Here is a 21,528-nt window from a genome sequence, read left to right on the forward strand (position 1 = left end):
CACACCCATTTGTTCAGATCTCACTGGCATGATGTGCCTCTCTGCATCTGCACCATGGGCTCCAGCTGCTGAACCGGAGCGAGATACTGATCTCCTTCCATCATCTCCAAAGGAAGGAATTCCCCAGTACTTCTTCCAGTGCACGTTGCTGGGTTCACATCTCCACCAGAATCAAGTGGTTCTAACATCAGCTAATAATAAGAACTGATACAAACAAGGTGAATCCTGTGCTTTGGACAAGCAGCAGTTTTATTTTGCTCCATAAGATTTCTGATGATCCTTCCACATAATGGTGGTCACAAAGACAACCACTGCCTAATGATAATGATTTTATGAATTAATTAAATCCTTTAATGATATTATGACTCAAAATCTAGAGCTGATTACCACAGTTATTAAAGCTAACTTGAAAAAAAAAAAAAGATAGTTTCTCATGCACAGGCAGCTGGTATTTAAGATAACTGGCAAAACTAAGGTCACAGATAAACCGAAGTTACCAGGTGCAATACCTGAACTGCTCCCACCTTAACACAGTATTTCTTTTAATATTTAAATCTTCATTGACCTACAAACAAAAGTGATCAAAGGGTAATTATTTCCTTCTTCTCCTCCCACATTTGATCTCTACCGACACATTACACAGACAAAACCCCCTAATTGAAATACATGTAAAAGTATCCAAGTCTGAAACACAAGTTAACAGAAACTCTTTTATTAAAAACTGCATAAGTAATGAATACTGCAACACCTACAGACTTCAAAAAAAAAGTATACTGAATGAGATCACAAATGGCTAATATTTATGAGTCAAATATGCTACACAGATCTCACTTTTCTTTGATAAAGAAGTGGCACTGTATGCCACATCCAGTATGTAATATTCTCTCTCATTTGCTGATACTTGCATGCATTACACAAAAAAAAAAAAAATCCACGTTTTTTTCACTTTATTCACCCAACCACATTATTTATGCACCAGGTCCCACACACACACCCCCAAGAAGGCAGCACAACCAGAAGATAAGAATCTCTCTAAAGAGCTCCATCTGTCACAAGTGTACTTGGTACAAAGAACTACTCGAGCACGGAAGAAAAATGAAAATTCCCATCACAAACCTTATTTTAAAAGGCTACAGACGGTCTCAAAAAACCGACTGACATGACATTAAGTAGGGAAGATGGAAAAAGCCCTGTTCTCCACGCCACGGGCAGGCTGCTCCTTACATAAGCATGACCATATGCTCCAGGGCCCGTCTCCAGGAGGGGTGCCCGGCTCCGCTCCGTGTCTCACCCGTGGCAGCGCACGGGCTGGAGGATGCACGGCCGGCCGAGGGGACCGGGGGGGAAAATCCGGACCCCAGGGAGGGCGGGGAGCGCCGGAGCCCCCCGGCCAAGGCAGCACCTCGGTCAGGGCGGCAGGAGCCCGCAGCTCATCCCCGGGGTCCGCACAGGCAGGCAGAGAACCGAGAGACCCTCCCGCCCCGCTCCCCGGCCGGACAGTTCCCTCCAGACCGGCGCGACTCCCGCGCTCACCGCCGGCGCCGCGGGCGGCCCCGCGCATCCTCCCGGCCCCGCTGAACTCCAGTAACCCCGGCGGCTCCCGGCGCCGGCGGAGGAGGGGAGCGGGGAGGGGAAGGGGGGGATGGAGGGCGGGGAGAGGCGCGGGCGGGGGGGGCGCGCGGGGAAGGTCGGGGAGCCCCGACACGGGCACGGACGGGCGGGGGGCGCGGAGGGGCCGCGGGCGGGAGGTGGGGGGGGCGCGAGCGGGAATCACCTGAGCCCGCGGGGTCGCCGCCGCCGCCTCCTCCTCCTCCTCCTCCTCCTCCTCCTCTTCCTCTTCCACCCCCTCCTCTCGCTCCCGCTCCCCGGTGTCTCCGCGCCTCTCACGCCGACGAGGGCGGCGGCGGCGGCGGCTCGTCGGTGCCCGGCGGCAGAGCGGCTCCTCGAGGCACCATGGCCGCGCCGCGCCGCCTCAGGGCGCCGCCGGCACCGCGCGGCCCCGCGCACGGCCGGCCATGGCCCCCCTCGCCTGCGCGCGCGCGCCGCCCCGCTCCGCGCACGCGCGGGCCCCGCCCCGCCCCGCCGGCAGAACGGCCCCAACGCCCCCGCCCGGAGCCGCGGCCGGGAAGGGGGATTTTTTTTTGGGTGGAAACCACCGGGAATTCTACTGGGGAGGTTACGCTCCCCGCCCGCCGGAGGGGTTCGGCACTAATGCCCTTCGCCCGCCCCCACGAAAGGGCAGAGGTTTGGATTTGGGGTTGGTTTTGGGTCTTCCCGGGACGCGCGGACTCGCCAGGGCAGCGGCGAGTCTGGGAGATGACTCAGAAGAGCCGGTCAGCAAAATTTTGAGGTAGTGTCTGGGCAGATGTTTAAAAGGCAGCCCTGCTATTTTAATAATACTCTTTAGTGGCCGCGTGGAACAAAAAATGCTGTATGAATTTCAAATACTAAAGGCTGTGTTTTTTTTCCAGTGTTGCACTGCAGAATCTCCACTCATCTTTGTTGTGAGATCAACCACAAAAAACACCAGAATTTCTGTATTATTGCACTGTCATTTTTCAGCTGGAGACCTGAGCCAGAGGCAGCTCCCTCAGCACAGTTCATGCTTCACAGCCCTTGCATGAAAAGTCTCACCAGTATTTACTCATCCTGTAAAGGTTGCATGGCCAGGCCCTAGCACACATTCCTAAGTGGTATGGAAAAAATTAGGATCCAAGGGAAGTAATGTTTTTTACCTTAATATTTGGAAAAAAAAAAATACAAAGCCGCATTGTCTGGAACATGAAAAAAAGCTTTGCTGCAGTGAGGAATGACGGAATACACTGAACTGGAAAATCCTGTAGTTCACTCGGGTTGGGCTAGCCAACTTAATAATTGCTTTTTTCCTTCCATCTCTAATGAGAACTGGAGCATTCACAGACATAGGTATTAGCAGTGCGTGGCCTTAACACGGTGTCTAACTCTGTGAAGCAGAGATATTAAAATAAGAGGTTTGGGTGTCCATTTGCATTCTGCTTTGCAAAATTACCCTTGTCTGTGTACCCAAAGGTTTTTGAGAAAAGGGTAGTTTGAACATGTTGTGGTGGGGCTCTGCCCTGCTGCATCCTCAGCTGGTTGCTCTTGGTGTTCACACTGGGCCAGTCTCCCGAACTCCAGTCAGTCCAGAACACAGCAGGAAGGAGACCAAATGGCACAACTCACAGGGGTCTCCCAGACCTTTACAGGTACCACAAAGGGGCTCAGCACAATTTTTCACAAGCTTCAGATTTTTATGCTATTTGAAAAAAACAAAACCAGGCTTTTTATTGAAAGATTTTTAGTTTGAAACAAATAGTTCATGCAAGGATTCCTAAACTCCATAATTCTTCTCTTCAGAAGGAAACAACCTGCACGTCCAGCCAAACTAAGGACGTGCACATGTGATTGTTACTCCTAAGCACTCCATGCTCTGGTCAGGCTCAGGAGGTTCACAGAGCCCCTTGTGCACAGGGCTCAGTGTCTCCTCTCAGCAGTTGGGTTTCCTCCTTTGTCACTTAACAGGTCCCCACATGACAAACGTTTGCAGCTCTGGTTTTATGTATCTTGTTAATAATTATGCCACTCTCACTCACTCCTTTTGTACCTGGGGTAAATACACTGCTCCAAACCCTGGGCTCTGCTCCACCAGTCTCCAGCCACCCTGTTTTTCTGCCTGGCTCAGCCCACTCACCACTGTGCCCTTGTTCAACGCTTGCCAGTACCCCACTTCTTATCACAGGGAGTATGAACCAGCATCATATAAGGCATAAGAATTTCGGCCTCATTTCTAGGGGCTGCTTGTCTACTCCTGCCATACATGGAGAAAATGCATGAGTCACTTCTTTTCTGTTCTTTGTGGGCTCAGTTCAATGCTGACTGAGGTCAGGTGGATGGTGCAGGATCTCTTAAGTCCTACCTCTCTGCAAAGCTGCATGGGAGACAGACAGCAAGCAGCAGAGAGAGACAAATAAATATTCACAACTATAGACAGCAACAGGTATTTATAGAAGTGGGACTGGAAGCATCTATTATTATTTTAGAAGCATCTATTATTATTTTAAAAGTATTGTAGCAAATCTCCAAAGTTCTAGCTTCAATTTGCAAGCAAACAATAGGGACTGAACCCCACCTTTATTTCATTCTGTCATCTCTAAGCATATAATTCTGCAAATGTGTTACTTCACAAAAGCAAAGGCTTTCTAATGAGCAGATCAGGTATGTGGCATTACCACTGTTTTGTCAGACATGGCTTTTTAAAAGCACCTCAACTTTCTGCTTCATTTCTCTGGAATTTTAAAAGCCTTCCCTGCATTTTACAATGGGTGGCTGAGAATTCTGAACTCAATGGTTGTTCATCTCTCATTATTAACAGAGGCCTTCGGATTCCAAAATTTCAGTGATCAGCAACTGAAGACTGAAGGGCACCACTATGGTGACATCTCATTAAAACTTTGAAAAGACCTTCTCAGAGTTCAGATAATGTGGAAGCTTGATTTGTCCATGCAGATGGACAAATGCCAGCACCCCAAACTGCTTACAAAGAAAATTCCTCATAAGAATTCTCAGAGAACAGCAAAATATGCTGACATGGAAGGGTACTGCATGCATAAGGTGGACAATAACATGGGTGGTTTTATTTGAAGCTTTTTACAAGCCATGGTTTCAAAAAATACAGATACATATGTACGTAAAAGCAAAGGAATGTCTTAACGAGTAGGTTATATTGCATAAAGTCAGACAAAAGTTAAATAATGCAAAAATTAAGATTGCCTGTGAAACCTAATTTGGTGCCTCACGTATAAGACTGATGGCAGCCAACCCCCAAAGCCTTTCTGTTCTCTTCTTGCAATTTTATCCCATTCACTAAACAAAGGAATGAATACATTTTAATTAAACTTTAATTCATGCAGAAACAGGCACAAAAATTGGGAGCATTACTGGGTCCCACAATAGCAGCAGAGCCAGTGCATCTCTCTCTGATTTACCTACTCTCCCTCTGTATCCCCATTTGAAAAATTCCCCTGCTCTTCATTATCTCTGACCCTGTTTCCTAAATTTCTGCCCATCACTTAGCTTCTCATCAACCCTTACTTTTCCTCTCATTCTCCCTGTTTTTCAGGGCTCTTTCTACAATTCAGCCAGTCAGAGTTTCTCAATTTCCTATTTGTTTTCAATCTCTTCAAGAAACCACTCATGCAGTATCTCTGATAATTAAATCTCTCCTATGACTACATATATTTTTACCACTTCCATAGCACTGGAGAGTGCTGGCTCCAAATAAACAGCTGCTGTGATTTTCAGTGTACCTAAAGGAAAGCCATAGCAATCTCTGTGTTGAAAAGCTGGAGAGCTGGGTGGTGATGTAAGGAAAGGGATGAATCAGGTTTTGTTCAGCGAACAAAAGCATCACAGTTCTTTCCCAAGATCCCTTGCCAGTGGGGCATAATCTAGAATACAAAGAATCGAAGTAAATAAAATAAAAATCATTGGGCTGAATAGTGGCAGAAGAATAACAGTTGCATTCAGAAAGTGGAAAATCATATGGTACACGGGTACAAGCCTCTAGTATTTAAAGCATCTCACAGTGCCAACATTAACTAAATAATCCTGAAAAAACTCCTGTAAGGAAACTACATAAATATCATTCTAACCTCCCCTTCACTGATAAAGAAGCAGAGACAGAGACTTACTGTATTAGTGATAACCTGAAAAAGTGTTTAATTTCAAACTTGAGACACTTCCATGTCTCCAGCTGAGCTGCCAGCTCCTAAAGCATAACTGAACACTGGGAATGCAGCACGCAGTGTTGTGCCCGGAATCACAGTGACTCAGAATCACAGGGAGCATTCAAATGCTGCATTTCTGGGGCACAGTGATGGCAGTGTCCAGCACACCCCGCTGGCTGCTCTGCTGCAGTCAAGTGGTGACGGAGTCAAGGGCAGGAGACTTGCACACACGGCTGAGTCAGGCTGGAAACACTGGGATGGGATTAGACTTCCAGGGTATGACATTCTCAGACATCACTGCTTCTAACACCTGCTTAGAACAAATTATGTAACGGAAAAAGGGGACAGGGAAAAAGCAATAAAGTATAGTAGGAAACTGTAAAAAGAGGTGTGAGAGGAAACCCAAGAGCATAAAACATATTAAAATACACTGCTACCAAGGTAGTTTAAGGGTTCTTCCATTCCTAGTGCAGAATATGGGCTCTGTTCTAAATTTTTAACTAATGTGGGTTCAATTTATAAGTGGGGTGGAGAGTCTGGTGAATATTCAACTGAGTTTTCTGAAACAAAAAGCAATTTGGAAAAAAAAAAAAACAACAAACTTTTAAGACCTTGAAATCTTTCTGTTGGTCCCTTCTTAGTCTGCAGTGCATTAACATCTGCACTGATTCTTCCCCATTAGTCACTGAATAAACAAATATTTAGCACCTCTCAGGCCTGCAATGTTATCACCTTTTGCTTTCTAACTCCTCAGATCACAGAGATGTGATTTAATCTCTCAATTCCCAAAGCTACCTTTGGAGCTTTCCACACGATTTTCAGCTTTAAATTTTCAAGGATCCTTACCTAGATTCCCCCGAGTTACTTGTGGGAATTTTGCTCTCTTACATGCAGCGTGAACAGCAATTTAGGAGATGAGCTCCTAGGCTTCAATGCACAGGAGTGCATTGCTCAGAACACTCAGAAATGCGTGATGTGAACATGAGGCATGGGAAGGGAGCCAGGAGGCATCTATCTGACATGCAGTCACTTCTTTGATTTCACCCTGGAGCATCCCAGGATGGAGCAGTGCATATCAAGGTGAAAGGGAACGTGCATGTGCTTCAGAATTTCCCCACTGCTCTTCCTGCCTCTTTGCTCTGCTAATTTACCACAGTGCAAACCCACCACGAAACATATTCCTCAGTGCAAAGAAAAGATTATGCTGTTTGAGCTTTGAATTGTAATTAAATGGTCATAGTCAAATCACCACTTTGCACTTATTAACGTTAGGATTGAGCACCACCATGTGTTTTCACAGCTAAGTAAATGTTGTCAGGATCAGAGCATCTTTCAAGAATGTCCTGAATGCCAGGATACTAAAACACCAGCATCACACCAGAAACTAGATAGGCCAAAATGCCTATAAATACCTTTTCATATTACTCCTCAAACAGAAAAAAAAAAAAAAAAAAAACCAAACCTCAAACCCTACTGCCTCTTTTTCAAGAGATCTTTCTCGAAGCCAACAAGAAAACAATAAAAAATATTTAAAACAAATTACAACTAAAGAGGCAATCACACTACATGTCATTTTTGCCGCCTGAATTTTTAAGCAGGCCTGGAGGGTGCATATTTTCATGACAGGGTGTGACTTCAATTACAAGCTGCAGCTTTGGAAGCTTTCCAGCACCACTGCAACGCGCTGCCTCTGTGCAGAGCACAACTGTGTGTCATGAAAGCAAAAAGTAAACCCTTAGTGAGTGGGATACAAACACAGCAACTGGTTTTAATTGGATTTAAGTGCAGTCAGAAACTAAACTTGACAAGAACAGTCGTTACAGCAGTCTCCCAGTTGCACCACTCTTCTGGAAACCAAAGTGGTGCTTTTATGCAAAAACCTGAACATAGAACAAACTCCAAATTCATATCCAGGCAGGAGATACATTAAATTAATATCCACTTAGGAAAGAAATCAGACTTCTGCACAGTTTTTGCCTATACTGCCCTTATCTACTGAGATTTATTTAAACCAGGAATAGCTCTAAGCAGTTCCAGCAGCCACTCCAAAAAAACCTGGACTCAGTACACAGCTGTTTATCTCTGCTCTTTTGTTCTCTTCTATACTTACCACCAAATTAAAAAGAGAAAGAAAAACTATCTGACCTCTCAACCCTGCAAGACCTAAGGTAATGGAGGACCGAAACCTTCACTTCCTTCCCCAAATTTAACACCATCTCTACTGCTACCAGGTGGAACCACAGTCTGTGTCACCTCCACGTGATTTCACATAAGAAACCACACTTCACTTTTGCACAATTTTCTTCACTTTAAACTCTTTCTGTAAAGCAGAATGTGTGAGTGCAAAAGGCCATTTTGGGGCAAAGTACATTTTTTTTTCTACATCTGTTGTCCACCCACAAAACCACTGCAGCTGAAGCCAGTTCCCAAGAATCCCACAGTAACCAAGAAGTGACCCTTCATTCAACAGATACAACGACATGCCTGTAGAGAGTCAGCTTAGGAGTTGAGTTTGGAGTCACAGAATTATGGAATGGTTTGGGTTGGAAGAGACTTTAAAGACCATGTAATTCCAACCCTCCAGCAGTGAAAGAACACCTTCCACTAGAGCAGGCTGCTTCAAGCCCCATCCAGCTTGGTCTTGAACACTTCCAGGGATGGGGCAGCCACAGCTTCCCTGGGCAACCTGTGCCAGTCTCTCACCTCCCTCACGGGGAAGAATTTCCTCTTAACATCTAAACCTACTCCTTCAGTATGAAGCCATTCCTGCTTGTCCTGTCACTCCATGCCCTTGCAAATAAGCCTCTCTTCATCTTTCTTTACGCTCCCTTCAGGCCCTGGAAAGCCACAATAAGGCCACCCCGAAGCTTCTCCTCTCCAGGCTGAACAATCCCAACTCTCAGCCTTTCCTCACGGCAGAGCTGTTCCATCCCTCTCATCATCCCGGTGCGTCCCCTGGACTCGCTCCGTGTCCCTCCTGCGCTGGGGACCCCAGAGCTGGAGCAGCGCTGCAGGGGGGGTGTCTCAGTCGGTATCCGTGGGCACGGAACTATCTCCTTTAGAGGTTAACAACAGAGAAGGCGCACTGGCGGCACAGCTGCCCGTGCAAGCCGCCTCCAGGGCCTCCCCGGGCGCTGAGCTCCCCGCCGGGACCATCCCGGGGGTCCCTCCCGAAGCGGCCCCGCGCACATCCGGGCCCTCCCGCTTCCGCCGCGCGCCAGTTCCGCTTCCTGCGGGCGGACGGGCCGGGACGGGGCCGGTGAGCGGCCGCTCCGCGCTGCGAGGGCGGGTCTGCGGCCCCGGGCAGCCCGGTGGGTGCGGCGGGGGCGGGGGGGGAGGCCGGGCCGGTGTAGGGAGGCGGGGGCGGGCGGTTGTGGTGGTCGTGCCGCCGTGTGGGAGCTCCCCTCGCCGAGGCCGTGCCGCTGCCGGGACAGCCCGGCCGGTGAAGGGCTGCGAACCCGGGCTGGCACCGAGCGGTTCCCGGCCCCAAGCCCCCGCTCCCCACCTGTTACGGGGCCGCACTTTGTGCGGCTCATCGGGCGCTCTGTGGGTTTGGGGGTTTTATCTTTGTGTTGCTTAGCGAGACTTTAAGATGTGGATGTGTCTCTGGGCGACCCAACAAGATAAATCGGTGCGATGCTACAATTTAACGGCACGGCTTCAACGCTTTCTCTGTGACCTTCCCACCCATTGGCTCTTGGTGGTCCAAGGGCCTTGTGAAGGGTCAGAAAATGTAATTAACTGAAGGAAATTGTATTTCACAGCCCCCATGGTAGAGCCCTCGGAAATCCGTGTCTTCCTCTGCTCCTGATCTACTTTCCTGTATTCATCGAGTCGGTCCCTGTAGTGTTTTGGTGTGGGGTGAAGGTGTCTTGTCTGTGATGCTGCTCATCGTGACAAGGCTGTGGTTGTGTAAGGATGGAGGGTTGTTCAAGTGCTCAGTTTTGGAGGGATGAGCTTTTCAATTTAGCACTGGACAGAGACTTGAGGAGTTTTCTTGAAGTTCTTGCCCTGTGCATTTGCTTGCAGAATGATTTGAGATATATGGTACAGGTAAGGAAACAGGCAAATAAACCTTTCTTCCTGTAAACTTAGTCCAAGCAATATGGGCAGGAATAATTTGTGGCAGTAACCCTATGTATCAACATGACTTGACACTTGCAGCCTTAATCTCTGTCAAACCACTTAGTGCTTCTAAGACCCCTTTCTCATGAGTCTTTTTCACAGTATAATACCAGGTCCCTGTCTGATTTGAGAATATTTGGAGGAAAAAAAGGAAAAAAAAACATTCATTTTTTGTGATACCACTTTTCCTCTTCAGATTGTTTTCAGGACTCACAGGGACAATAGTGTGGAGGTGAGGCTTGTAGTGTCCTCAGCAAGCAGGTTGCATCTAGCCTACTTCTTACCTGGTCTGAGCTTGGTGGGGGTGCCTGAGCAATTACTTGCTTGTTCCCAGTAGCTTTTACTGCATAAAAGAGAAGTATTTTGTCTGAGAGCAGGTAGCCACTGACAATACAATGCTAGAGAGGAAGAAGAATCAGATTTTTGGATTCTGAGATTTCTTAGAGTTGTCAGACCTGCTTGTATTGGTGTAATGCATTTCTTGAAGGTAGATAGCTCCAGTTTTTTTCACAGGTCTGCCCTCTCTCTGACTATCAGTCTTTTGAGGACAATTTCACCATCAGTGGTGCAGAGGCCTTCTCTGCATCTCCTGGCAGTCTGTATCAGCCTTTTCATACCTTTCTAGCCCCTTGATTCTCTGTTTCCAAGCCCTAACAGTCAAAACCATGTTCTTAATTTTGCATTAACATAAAAATCTTGGTTTTCAGCTGTGTTTAACGTAGGACTAAACTGTTAAACACAGTTTGTATAAACGATGCTTTGTAAACTAAGGATAGTATAATTATGGTTGTTTTCTCAGCACTGCAATGCAAGTGCAGTTCTTACAGTGTAATTGCATTGTGTGGGTGTGTGTTTTGGCTTTGTTTTCAAATTCCTACATTGATATTGCTACAGTGAGATGTGACCTGGGGTGTGTGTTACTGCAGGTATTGCACAGTGAAAGGGATTAGAGAAATCCAACGCCAAAAATGGACTGTTGCGTTCAGGAAACTGTTTTTATGTGTTTATATATTTCAGGTATTTAGTATTTGCTGTTTCATTATTGCATCTGTTAAGGTATCCATGGGTGGTTTGGTTGCATAAGAAGTGTTGCAGAGGACGTTTCTGAGCTTTGCAATGACTTTTATGGTGCTGCAGTGCCGGGTGTGCAGTGCACAGGCTGTACCTGCACAGAACACACAGCAAACGGTGAATGTGACATTGCTAAATACATCAAAGTGGAACTCAGAGCCTCAGTTTTAACATTGTTCTTTATCCCTTTGTTTCAACACTTTACCAGCATGTTTATCATCCGCTCATGCGAAAAACAAACAGCTCTTTGATGTGCAATGTAATAAAAAAGTCAAGAGTACTTTAAATAGATGTTATGGTTTGTCTTGTGAAAAGAGCAGTTCTCCTATTTCTTCCTTACATGATCTTTGTTTTCCTCCTGCAGCAGATTTTTCAGAAAACAATACTGAACATATGCTTCAAGGATGTCTCTCTCTCTCATAATAAAATGGGGTGGACAGGAATATACAATAACCTCGCTGTCAGAAGAAGACACAGTGTTGGACCTGAAACAGTCTCTTAAAGGCCTTACTGGAGTGTTACCAGAGCGTCAAAAACTACTTGGGCTTAAAATGAAGGGTAACTATTCTCATTTGCTGTTTGTTGTGGATGTGCCTGATATGTTTAAGGACAAACATCCTCCAAACCTAGGCAAAATGCCCACTAACAGGACATCTACCTCCCAGTTCTAGCTCTCAATTGAACATGAATACAGGCATTTTATAAATCACCGGATATTGATTATTATTGGTGAACATGGCGTTCTGTGGAATGGAATATCCCTTTAGCCAGTTCCTCCCAGCTTCTTGCACACCTGCTGACTGTCAGAGCACAGGGAATTGAAGAGTCCTTGATTTATAGTAAGCACTGCTTGGCACCAAAGAATCATCAGTGTGTTATCAGCATTATTTCCATACTAAATCCAAACCACAGCTCTGCACCAGCTACTAGGAATAAAATTATCTCCATTCCAGCTGAAATCAGGACATGGAATAGAATGATAATACAGCTTGTGATATCTGGTATTTTACAGGAAGCTTATTTCAATTAAGCATGAAATTTATTGACATTTTTCTAAAATCTACTCCAATAAAAAAATTCAGATATTACCTGTTTGTGTTACAGGCAAACCTGCAGATGATGATGTTAAGCTCGGAGCTCTCAAGTTGAAACCAAATACTAAAATAATGATGATGGGCACTCGTGAAGAGAGTTTGGTAAATATTTTACCTGTTTAGTAGGTTAAACAGGAAAAAATGCTTCATGTCTTCTAATTGTGATTTTAAATTTAGAATATTTCAGTCATCATTTGATAAATGATGTAGTACAGTAGATTTCTGTTTACATTTATTTTTCCATGTAAAGTAAGCTTTCCTGAAGATTTCTGAGAGCAGTGTGTTTTCATGAAACTCCTGTGTTGCTCTGGACTTGAAGTGCAAACCTATTATTACGATATTCACTGATTTCTCAAATCTGAACGATCATCATTATACTTCAGTAATTCTTTCCACTACTCAAGTGAAATCATTTTGGTTAAATAGTATTTTTGTCCTGTAATGTGTAGTAACAGAAACTTGATATCCATTGTTATTTTCCTTCTGTGATCCTAGTTATCTTTTATTATTATTATTATTATTATTATTATTATTATTCCTTTAGGAAGATGTCCTTGGGCCACCTCCCGATAACGATGACGTGGTCAATGACTTTGATATCGAAGAGGAAGTTGTGGAAGTAGAAAATAGGTTAGGAGTTTTAGCTGTTAAAACAGTTTGTTATTGAATGTAGAGTGTGCATTTTAATTAACTGTAATTTTTTGCACTGTTACATTAGGGAAGAAAATCTACTAAAAATTTCCCGTAGAGTTAAAGAATACAAAGTGGAAATTCTGAATCCTCCTAGAGAAGGGAAAAAGCTGCTGGTGCTAGATGTCGATTATACACTATTTGGTGAGTTTTTATGCAACTTGTGGGATTTTTCTGTTTAAGAGCTCAGTTTATTTGCCAGATCACATTTCTTGAGTTTTGCTTTTCTACCTTATGCAACATAACTTCTGCTTTGTATGATTTTGTGGTCTTCTCTCATTTTAAAAAGCATTGGGCTTTTAAAATGTTACATGTTGTTGATTTTAGTGCAAGAAGACATAAAAAGGTGGCAATTTAGTATTCTGTCTAAATAGTCTTTCTCTTGACACCTTGTATTTTGTGGCAGGGCAAGATACTGTAAAATAGTCATCCTGGTCTGTACCTGATTGGCTCCACTTTTGGGGGGTGTGGGAGAATAGCTTCAAATTTTATTTACAGATTATTACCAAACATGCAGAAAACCATGTTTTACTTGGAAATTCTGTCAAGCTGGTTTTTTTTTTTTTTGGAAGCCAGAATTGTCCTTCTGACTTAATTTTCTGGGATGTAGGTGTGTCATGGCAGCATAACTGTGAGCAGTAAAGAATAGCATAAATAGCTTAAATAATCTTAAAGTGCCTCAGTGTTTCCCTCATGAAACTCTTGAGGTCTTTGGATAGATAGGAAAGTCAGACTGAACTTCATTAACTTATACTTTAATAATGAATTGCTTATCTCTTATATCCTTTTTAGACCACAGATCGTGTGCTGAAACTGGAGTAGAACTGATGAGGCCATACCTTCATGAATTCCTGACTTCTGCATATGAGGATTATGATATTGTAATTTGGTGTAAGTTTTATACTCAATACTTTAGAGTTTAGTGTAAATTGTCATTCAGAGCAGACACTCCAGGTGGGAGGTTTTTATATTGCTTTTTAGTATGAATCACAAGATCTAAAACAATGCAGAAATGTTTGGCTGTAAGTCATACAACCATTAGGGATATTTTAGAAAAATAGTAATTCTTATGTGAAAGAGCTCACAGCAATGGGTCTCAGCATCACTTTACTGAGTGTTACTTTGTACAAACAAACAACTGCTTGAAGTAACAGAACTGTATAATCAACATTCAGCACTGTTTGATAGTGATCTTTACAAATAATCTCCATCCAGACAATACCTAGTGAACTGCCAAATGAACCAAATTCTTCTGTCTAGAGAATTGGTTGATCCTTTGCCTTTGCATGCTGGGTCATTTCCTGTCCAACAGCTGCAGAACAGACTTGAGCCAGAGCAGGGTTCAAACCATATTAAAATTATTTTGCAAAATTTCATTGTCATAGTCTGGAACAATGTTTCTACATATTCTTAGATAAGTGGACAAGGTTGAGACTTTGTCCTTTCCAGACCTTATGTATTCTTATCATTGCTTCCAGAAGGAAATCTCTACAGGCAGTGTGATTCCTCAAACCAGGTGTAGCCCATTCCTTATGGTCCTGCAGGCTGTAGAGTTCAGTAACAGCTGATCTAGAAAATGGTTTCTACACTTGCACTGCTCATCTAGTTGTTCATTTGAAAAGTGAGCTTTTCCAAATAAAAACAGACTTCCATGAAGGAAGAGTGTATTTAAGGCAGTAATAACCCTGCAAGCTGCAATGAGGATAGATCTTTCTGAAATTAAATTTTGTGTAAAAATTTGGCTTTTGAAGTGAGCAATTTCTTGGCTTATTTCTTTTTTGCCTGGTAATGACTTATTTTGATAAAGTGTTCTTACCTTTTTCTCCCATTTGTTTCAGCTGCTACTAATATGAAGTGGATTGAAGCCAAAATGAAAGTAAGTTGTCCTGAAAATGCATGATTTGCTCCTGGTCTGGGTAACCCTTCCTGTAGCTGGGCTCATGCTCAGCATTACAGAACGGCTTAGAAACTGGGGAGGTTGTATGAATCATAACCTGAGTTTTTTAAATTTTCATAGTCACTTTAAATTGTCTCCACCACAAAACTAGATTAAGTCTAACTTTAGAATTCCACACAAACTATCAGCATAGGTGCTAAATTTAGCAGAACTAAACACAAGTCAGTACCTGCTGAAACTTGGATTCGTCATGCAGCCTTCACAGTTGCTTTCATCTTACCTCTAATTATAGATCTCTAGTCTTTAAATCTAATTCTTTTTTTTAAAGGAGCAGACAGATGTGAGATGCTGGAGTAGGTTATCAAGAGGAAACATTTCATCTTTATCTTTACCCATTGCAGCTGTGTGGTTTTGTTGCTTCCTCTGCCTTATTAAACATCCCATAAGAGCTCGTCTTTCAGTCCTGGTTTCTTCTGTGCTGAAATCAGGCAGGAAGCCAGTTTTGCACAGCTGACCTCATGGTAAACATATTTACTGTCAGGCTTAGCTGTAAATCTAATGAGCTTACTAAGAATTGCTGTGTGTTTGGTCGGTGGGTTGGGGCATTTTATAAATCAAAGCTTGTTTCCATTTCAGGAAAAACTTTTCCAAGTTTAACTTTTATATTTCCACATATTATTATACACTATCTTTTTCAGGTTTTAGCAGAGCAAAGCACATTTTTCTAGTGTTCTCTTTCTCAAAATAATTAATTACTACAATTTTTTCTAAACAAAAATGCCTCAGAGTGTTCTCAGAAATGGGAACCTTTGCTCAGAACTATAAAGTGAAGTTAGTGCAAGTACAGTCAGTGTTAAGCCCTGCAAACACTGCACTTCATGTGGCAGCGTTACATGTTCATGGTTTTTCTGTCAGTGTAGCGCAAGGATTTGATCTTGTGGAAAACCAGTGTTCAAAACTGGGATGTTTCCCCTGTACTGGTCTCCTTTCTACATTTCTAAGTTGCTTTCCCAGCCCTTTCATGTTACTGAATCTCTCTCTGTGCCTGCTCCTGAATCTTGATCCGTTGAGGTTCCTACCACTAGATGCCACCTGCTGTTTCTCCTTAAACTGGTGACACCGGGGGAGACTATCTCCAAAAATTTCAGTTTTTGTCAGGGAACAGTGATCCCAGCAATGCTTGGCACTGAAGTTTTTGCTTTAAACTACAAAGCAGGAAGAGCATTAAAAAGAAGGGAGTATCAGATAACCAGATTTAATCTCTCATTTGCCATCTATTTATGCCTGGAATTCAAACAGTCTAGAACAGCTGGTTCTGTCAGTATAACAGGATACTGACCCAGGCAGGTCGTGCTTTTCATTTGCCACATTCACTTTTTTCTTAAGAAAGCAAATCAGTTACCTGTGCCTGGATATTTGCAGGGGAGCTGCTGCAGTGGATATTTTGTCCTTGTTACGTAGCTTTGCATGTTACTGCTGCTGCACACACCAGAAGTTGTCAGCAATATCTGCATCACACCATGTCAGCAGATTTTGCTACTACTTTTCAGCATTTGAAAGGAATTGAAATGGAAATGATGCTCTCTCATCTAGTTAAAGTTTTTTAGTTTTAAAAAGGATGTTTTCCTAAAGTTTTTATTTCAAGAGTTATCAAATGTTTGCAGTGCAAACTGACAGATTTCTGACTAATGTCTTGGACATGTGCAGGAGGGAACGGTAGCAATGAACTGTTACCAAATACTTCATCTTAAATTGGGCTGTGATTTGGGCAACTTACTGTAAGGAACAAATAGCAGTCAGTACACACAGTTGCTATGGGTAGTAAAGTTGGTGCATGTAGAACTTGTAAAAGATTGTGCATAAAGGCCTCTCTGTATTTTGCCTTTTCTGCAAAGTTGCTTTGATTTTATGCTGACATCAGTTGTTAAGTTACTGCTACTAAACACTGCAAAAATAAATTCCTATCAGCTTTTTTCTCATGGTAGAACAGTGTACTTTTATGACTCTCATTGTGTAACAATTTAAATTGCCCCAGATATCTATTTTTAGCTTGTCTCTGGTAATCCTCCACTGCTCGCCCCGCGACCAACAATGCGTTGTAATTGTGGCTCCAGTTGTTCAGCAGTAAAACTGTCTTAATTAGAAGTAATAATAATAAATCTTTGTTATGCAGGAACTTGGAGTGAGTACCAACACAAATTACAAGATAACTTTCATGCTGGACAGTGCTGCCATGATAACAGTGCACACTCCTCGAAGAGGACTAATAGATGTGAGTACCTGTTTTCTCCTGATCTTTTTCTACATTCAGCTGACTTTGAAATATTCAACAATAAAGTTGTGCTGGAGTTTTCATGCAAGAAAACTGTAAGAATCTTGGAATCACAGATTTTTTTGCTACTGAAAGTCTCTATTAATGTTTTGAGTCATGCATTTGGATGTCACAGGTTTCAAATCAAATAGTAGGTAAAGGTTGCAAGAAAATTTAGTACCAACAGAAAGCTTATCCTTAGTGTGGGGTATTTAGTATGTTATATTATTTCACATATCTGCCTTTATTAAAGCCAAACTACCTGCTAATGCTAAAGAAAAAGAATGCAAGTGTCCATTTGAGTTTGGAATCAGGTTACTATAGGTGGTATTTTCATCTCCTGTATATGACCTGATTTACCTCAGGTATCTTGTCTGTGTTGTATTTCCAGGTGAAGCCTCTTGGTGTTATCTGGGGAAAGTTTTCAGAATATTACAGCAAAAAGAATACTATTATGTTTGATGATATTGGCCGAAACTTCCTAATGAATCCACAAAACGGACTCAAGGTAACCTGGAATTTTCATTTGTTATTACTTTTTCTTCCTACTTCAAGTAGTACTTTCTCATACTTCTTAGCTGTATCATAAGGAAAGGCTATTCTTAGCTAGCAAAGATGCATATTTTATTATATTTTTTATTTACAGTGCCATTTGTCTGGACTAATACTTCCCTAAGAGTAGTGTTAAATAGACTTTGTTTCACTATTAACTGAGCTTTTAAGAGACTACCAAAATCAATAAATTTATGATTTATGTTTAAGTTATACCTGCAAGCTATAATTGAGCTGGGCATTGCTGACAGGCACCATTGAAATATATGACATTCAATCTCAAGAGTGGTCATATTAAATAGGCAGAAAATAAATAACAAGTGACTGTACTTCAGTACATAACAAGTATGCCAGTGTAATCACTAATGTTCGCTTAGGAGAAATAATTAGTGCCTTGAGCCATTTTGACACAGAACAGCAAATATTTCATTTTTTACAACTGTCGACCAGTTTATGCTCCATTATTAGTGCTGGTTCCGAATAAAAATGAAATGTAAATTTCTACTTAGATATGATGGTAGAGCGGTGTGGTACTAAAAGAAATTTCATAAATTTCTTTAAAAATGAAAAAGAGGTTTTCAAATGCAGAAATTCAAGATTTCTTTGAAAGTATCCGTGATGTGAAAAGGGCAGCAGGTGATGAGATCTAACAAGGTGATCTTAATTGGAAGGAGAATCAGGAATAGCAAAGATCTTGCTGGGGAGAGAATTACCCAGAGAGGTCCCTCTAGCTCAGATCTGAAAGGTGTTTATCAAAATGTCTTGTAACAGCTGCAGACAAAAATGAATCACTAAAACAAGGCCCAGGTATAATGTATTCCAGGCTTAAAGCAGATGCCAGATAAGCTTTATTTCTGACATGCCTTTTCACAGAAGGCCTGATTGTAGTCTAAGGCTTTTTGTTGAAAAAAAGCATCTGGTTCCAGCGGTGCCATGCAGAGATGAAAACCCCTCTTGCAAAAATCTCTGTGAAATCATATTAGAAAACGTGCCAGTCCATTCCAGATCGTTTTATCAGTCTGTCTGGGAAGGGAAGGCTCAAAAGAGTGCAAGAGAAAACAAATTTCTTCCAGGATGGTGCAAAGGAAAATCCTTACAGTCCAGTCTGCAGGAAGAACAGGCCAAACTGGATGTGACCACTAATGGAAAAGTTTTTTTTTCCTCTTACCTGTAAGAAGTTATAACTTGGCATAGTACTGAAATTATACCTTAATAGATGGTAAATGATAAAGAATCTAAAACTTTCTTGTTGTGAGCCAATGGTTATACTCTGTTCATTTATTTTGTACAGATAAGGCCCTTTATGAAAGCACATTTAAATCGGGATAAAGACAAGGAGCTTCTCAAGCTCACCCAATACCTCAAAGAAATAGCAAAACTAGATGACTTTTTGGAGCTGAATCACAAACATTGGGAAAGGTAAGAACAAGGTCAAAATTCTTGCTTCCTTCTGTCCCTGATCTCACATGTTTCGCTTGAGGTTGTCTCTACAAAGACTGGAAACAGTGGAGCTGATGAACGTTGACATCACTTATGAAGTTATTAAGATCTTTCAGTTTGAGTAAAATTTTAACAAGGCTGTTATGTTTGGGCAGTTTCCCTAAAATGATAAGATTTTGACAGAATGCATCTGTTTTTTCATAATTCTCCAGTATTCAGGACTGCCAATTATGCAATTATTCTTCCTGAAAGGAAAAGAATATTTGAAGGAACCTGGCTCCCTTGCAAAATTAGGCTGTGAGTTCAGATCACAGCCCCTTTGTTAGGTGGCAGTTACTTCAGAGCTCTGGGACTTTACAGAGTGGTTCTCTGTCACTACCCAGATTGTGTGGTTTCGTTGTATTCATCAGCTCCAACTTACTGTGTTATGAACAAGAGTTTTCCAAGTGCTTAAGGGCACCAGTTATCAACCTAATTCTCGCTAGAAAATAACTAGCTGAAGTGTTTGGGCAAAATTCTTCTGAATGGCTTTATGCAACAGCCTGAAGCTTCAGTACATGTGAAGAAAAGTGTGTGCAATTTGATGTTTGAAAACCACCCGTTCAGTGCTTAAAAGAACAGCCTTGCAGGCTTGGTACAATTCTCTTTCTTGTTTCTGATTACACAGAAAGTCAAATGTTAAACCTTAAAAGTAGTGAAAGTCACTGGATAATTCACACTGTCAGTGAAATTGGTTGGATTGTTTTTCCTGAAGTATTTGCAAAGCCTTCACTGTCATGCCACAGGTTGTTCCAGCTCTAGTGCTAGAAGGACTGTGGAATCAGAATACAAGTAATTTAAAGTCACTCAGATTCTCTAAAGAGGCTGGTGAAAGGCTGTGCTTTTCAGGTTATTCTGGCTCACCGTTCATTGAAGTCCTGAATTTATTTGAAGGAGTGCCATTACTAATGGGCCTTTTTATCTTAAAGGATGTAATAGCCACTTTTCCAGCTGATGTAATTTTCCATCCTCTTTGAATAAAACAAGTTTCCATTTCCTTCCTCCCTTTTGTTTAAAAAGCCTGATAGAGTCTAACTAAAAACAATACTTTGAATTGCCATAAGATAACCTATCATGGAACTGAAAAATGTTGAAATCAAATAGAAATCATAAGTGGTATTGATTGCATTTCTAGTTTGGGGTTATCAAAAGGGGCATTGTTAGTGAGAAAAGAAAGCAGATTCATACTTTGATCATAAGATCCTGGATATATTTGTACCTACCTCTGACTTTGTGAAAAACTGTATTTTTATTTCTTTCAGGTATCTTTCAAAGAAGCAAGGACAATAACACTAATAAAACTGTGTGGCACTGAGTTGAAGGGAACATCACTAAGATCATTGGACTTTTCCTTGCTTTTATGCTAGAGTATAATAGTGCTGGACACTGGACCCAATGCCAGAATGACTGCTAAAACTTGGTCTTCCAGTTGGTTGTGGGTTTTTTAAAAGATCACAGCAATAAGCTCAAAGTGGGAGAAACAAGTCAGTTGCTTTTTCTTGCATTCAGTTCTGGTGTTACTTCTCAAAATACTTTCCTCTCCTTTGCTGCCGAAGTACAACCATAACCATCAAAGACCAAAACCATTCTGAAACTAGAAAGAAATATTTAGACCAAAAAAGTTGATTAAAATGCCAACCTTGGCAGTGTATGAATTGTATAAGTCCTCTATTCCCTCCATCTTTAGAAACAGTCTCCCTCTCCCATTCCAGTATTTAAGTCTATAAATTACAAGTTGTCTGAGTTTGGTATGTATTAGTATGTCAGTGTTTCTCTGTGCAAGACAGTAAGATGGGAAAGTACCACCTCTGTGGCAAAGTTACCCCAGTATGTGAACTTGTACTATAAAGCAGTGTTTACTGGAAAACAAAAGATTGCAGTTTGAGGGAGAGAAGCCCACTGTTATTTGGTCAGTGAAAAGCAGTCTGCCTGAAAAATTCCCCCATGTCAGATAAAGGGTTTAAACCTCAGATGGGAAAGTCACATTCCTAACAAAGCATGAACAAAACCCTTGTTCTCTTCTAGCTAAATCTTGTCAAAGTGCAAACACTGTGTTTAAATACAATATTCAGCCATACTGTTCTTAAAATATCATTTACTTGCGCTGCTTATGCCTGCACTAGAGAAGTGTGATGTGACTGCTGTGTGGCATTTCCAACACTTGTGCATTATGCAGTTCATGTATTTGAAAGAAGACTGACCCTTTCAAATAAAAATGGTATATATTGTTCTTAAGGAACTATAGCAGTTGTGTAAATAATAAAGACCTTTTTCATAATTTGTGTCCTATGCTGCCTTAAAATATGTAGTTTGCATAATAGAGAAGCCATCGATAATACTAACTTTGGGGGTTTTGGAGGATTTATTTGGATTCCAGAGACACTGGTTTTGCGTCACTAGTTAAGTAAGAGACTGGTATGTGCCGCTGCAGATTAGGGCAGTGGTGCTGAATAGTGAAGCACCAGCCTGGCTGGGAAAGGAGCCTTGACAGCACATGTCAGGCTGTCAGGACAGCAGGCACAAATGAGCTGTTGGGATGAGCACAGGAGGCTCCAGCTCAGTGAC

At 42.2% G+C, this 21,528-nt stretch overlaps 3 protein-coding genes across 5 annotated transcripts in view; 1 reads left to right on the forward strand and 2 right to left on the reverse strand.

The window, feature by feature from the left end:
- The window catches only part of RNF145 (ring finger protein 145), a 53,649-nt gene extending 51,830 nt beyond the window's left edge, over positions 1-1,819 (reverse strand). The window contains exon 1 of the mRNA XM_027896366.1: positions 1,775-1,819. The gene's annotated coding sequence lies outside the window, so the exon portion shown is untranslated. The remainder of the gene's footprint in view (positions 1-1,774) is intronic.
- A 6,983-nt stretch (positions 1,820-8,802) lies between these two features.
- LOC114063845 (collagen alpha-1(I) chain-like) lies at positions 8,803-9,280 on the reverse strand. Its single transcript, XM_027896410.1, has 2 exons — positions 9,267-9,280; positions 8,803-9,166 (listed from the first exon to the last, which is right to left on the reverse strand). Exons 1-2 carry the CDS (start codon positions 9,278-9,280, stop codon positions 8,803-8,805), a joined length of 378 nt encoding a protein of 125 aa, XP_027752211.1.
- Positions 8,983-21,241, forward strand: UBLCP1 (ubiquitin like domain containing CTD phosphatase 1). 3 transcript variants are annotated; one of them, XM_027896388.1, is made up of 11 exons: positions 8,983-9,055; positions 11,305-11,498; positions 12,045-12,136; positions 12,579-12,664; positions 12,753-12,868; positions 13,517-13,615; positions 14,563-14,600; positions 16,795-16,893; positions 17,324-17,440; positions 18,776-18,903; positions 20,226-21,241. In XM_027896388.1, exons 2-11 carry the CDS (start codon positions 11,345-11,347, stop codon positions 20,251-20,253), a joined length of 957 nt encoding a protein of 318 aa, XP_027752189.1. In that variant the 5' UTR covers positions 8,983-9,055; positions 11,305-11,344; the 3' UTR covers positions 20,254-21,241. The 3 variants fall into 3 exon arrangements, with proteins under 3 accessions (XP_027752189.1, XP_027752191.1, XP_027752190.1); XM_027896390.1 differs by having other exon boundaries at positions 9,011-9,055; positions 11,308-11,498; XM_027896389.1 differs by lacking the exon at positions 8,983-9,055 and adding an exon at positions 9,170-9,182.
- Positions 21,242-21,528: the final 287 nt, after the last annotated feature.

Source organism: Empidonax traillii, unplaced genomic scaffold (assembly GCF_003031625.1).
Source record: "Empidonax traillii isolate 1590-97213 ecotype Southwest subspecies unplaced genomic scaffold, ASM303162v1 scaffold495:size1017845, whole genome shotgun sequence".
Classification (NCBI taxonomy): Eukaryota; Metazoa; Chordata; class Aves; order Passeriformes; family Tyrannidae; genus Empidonax; species Empidonax traillii.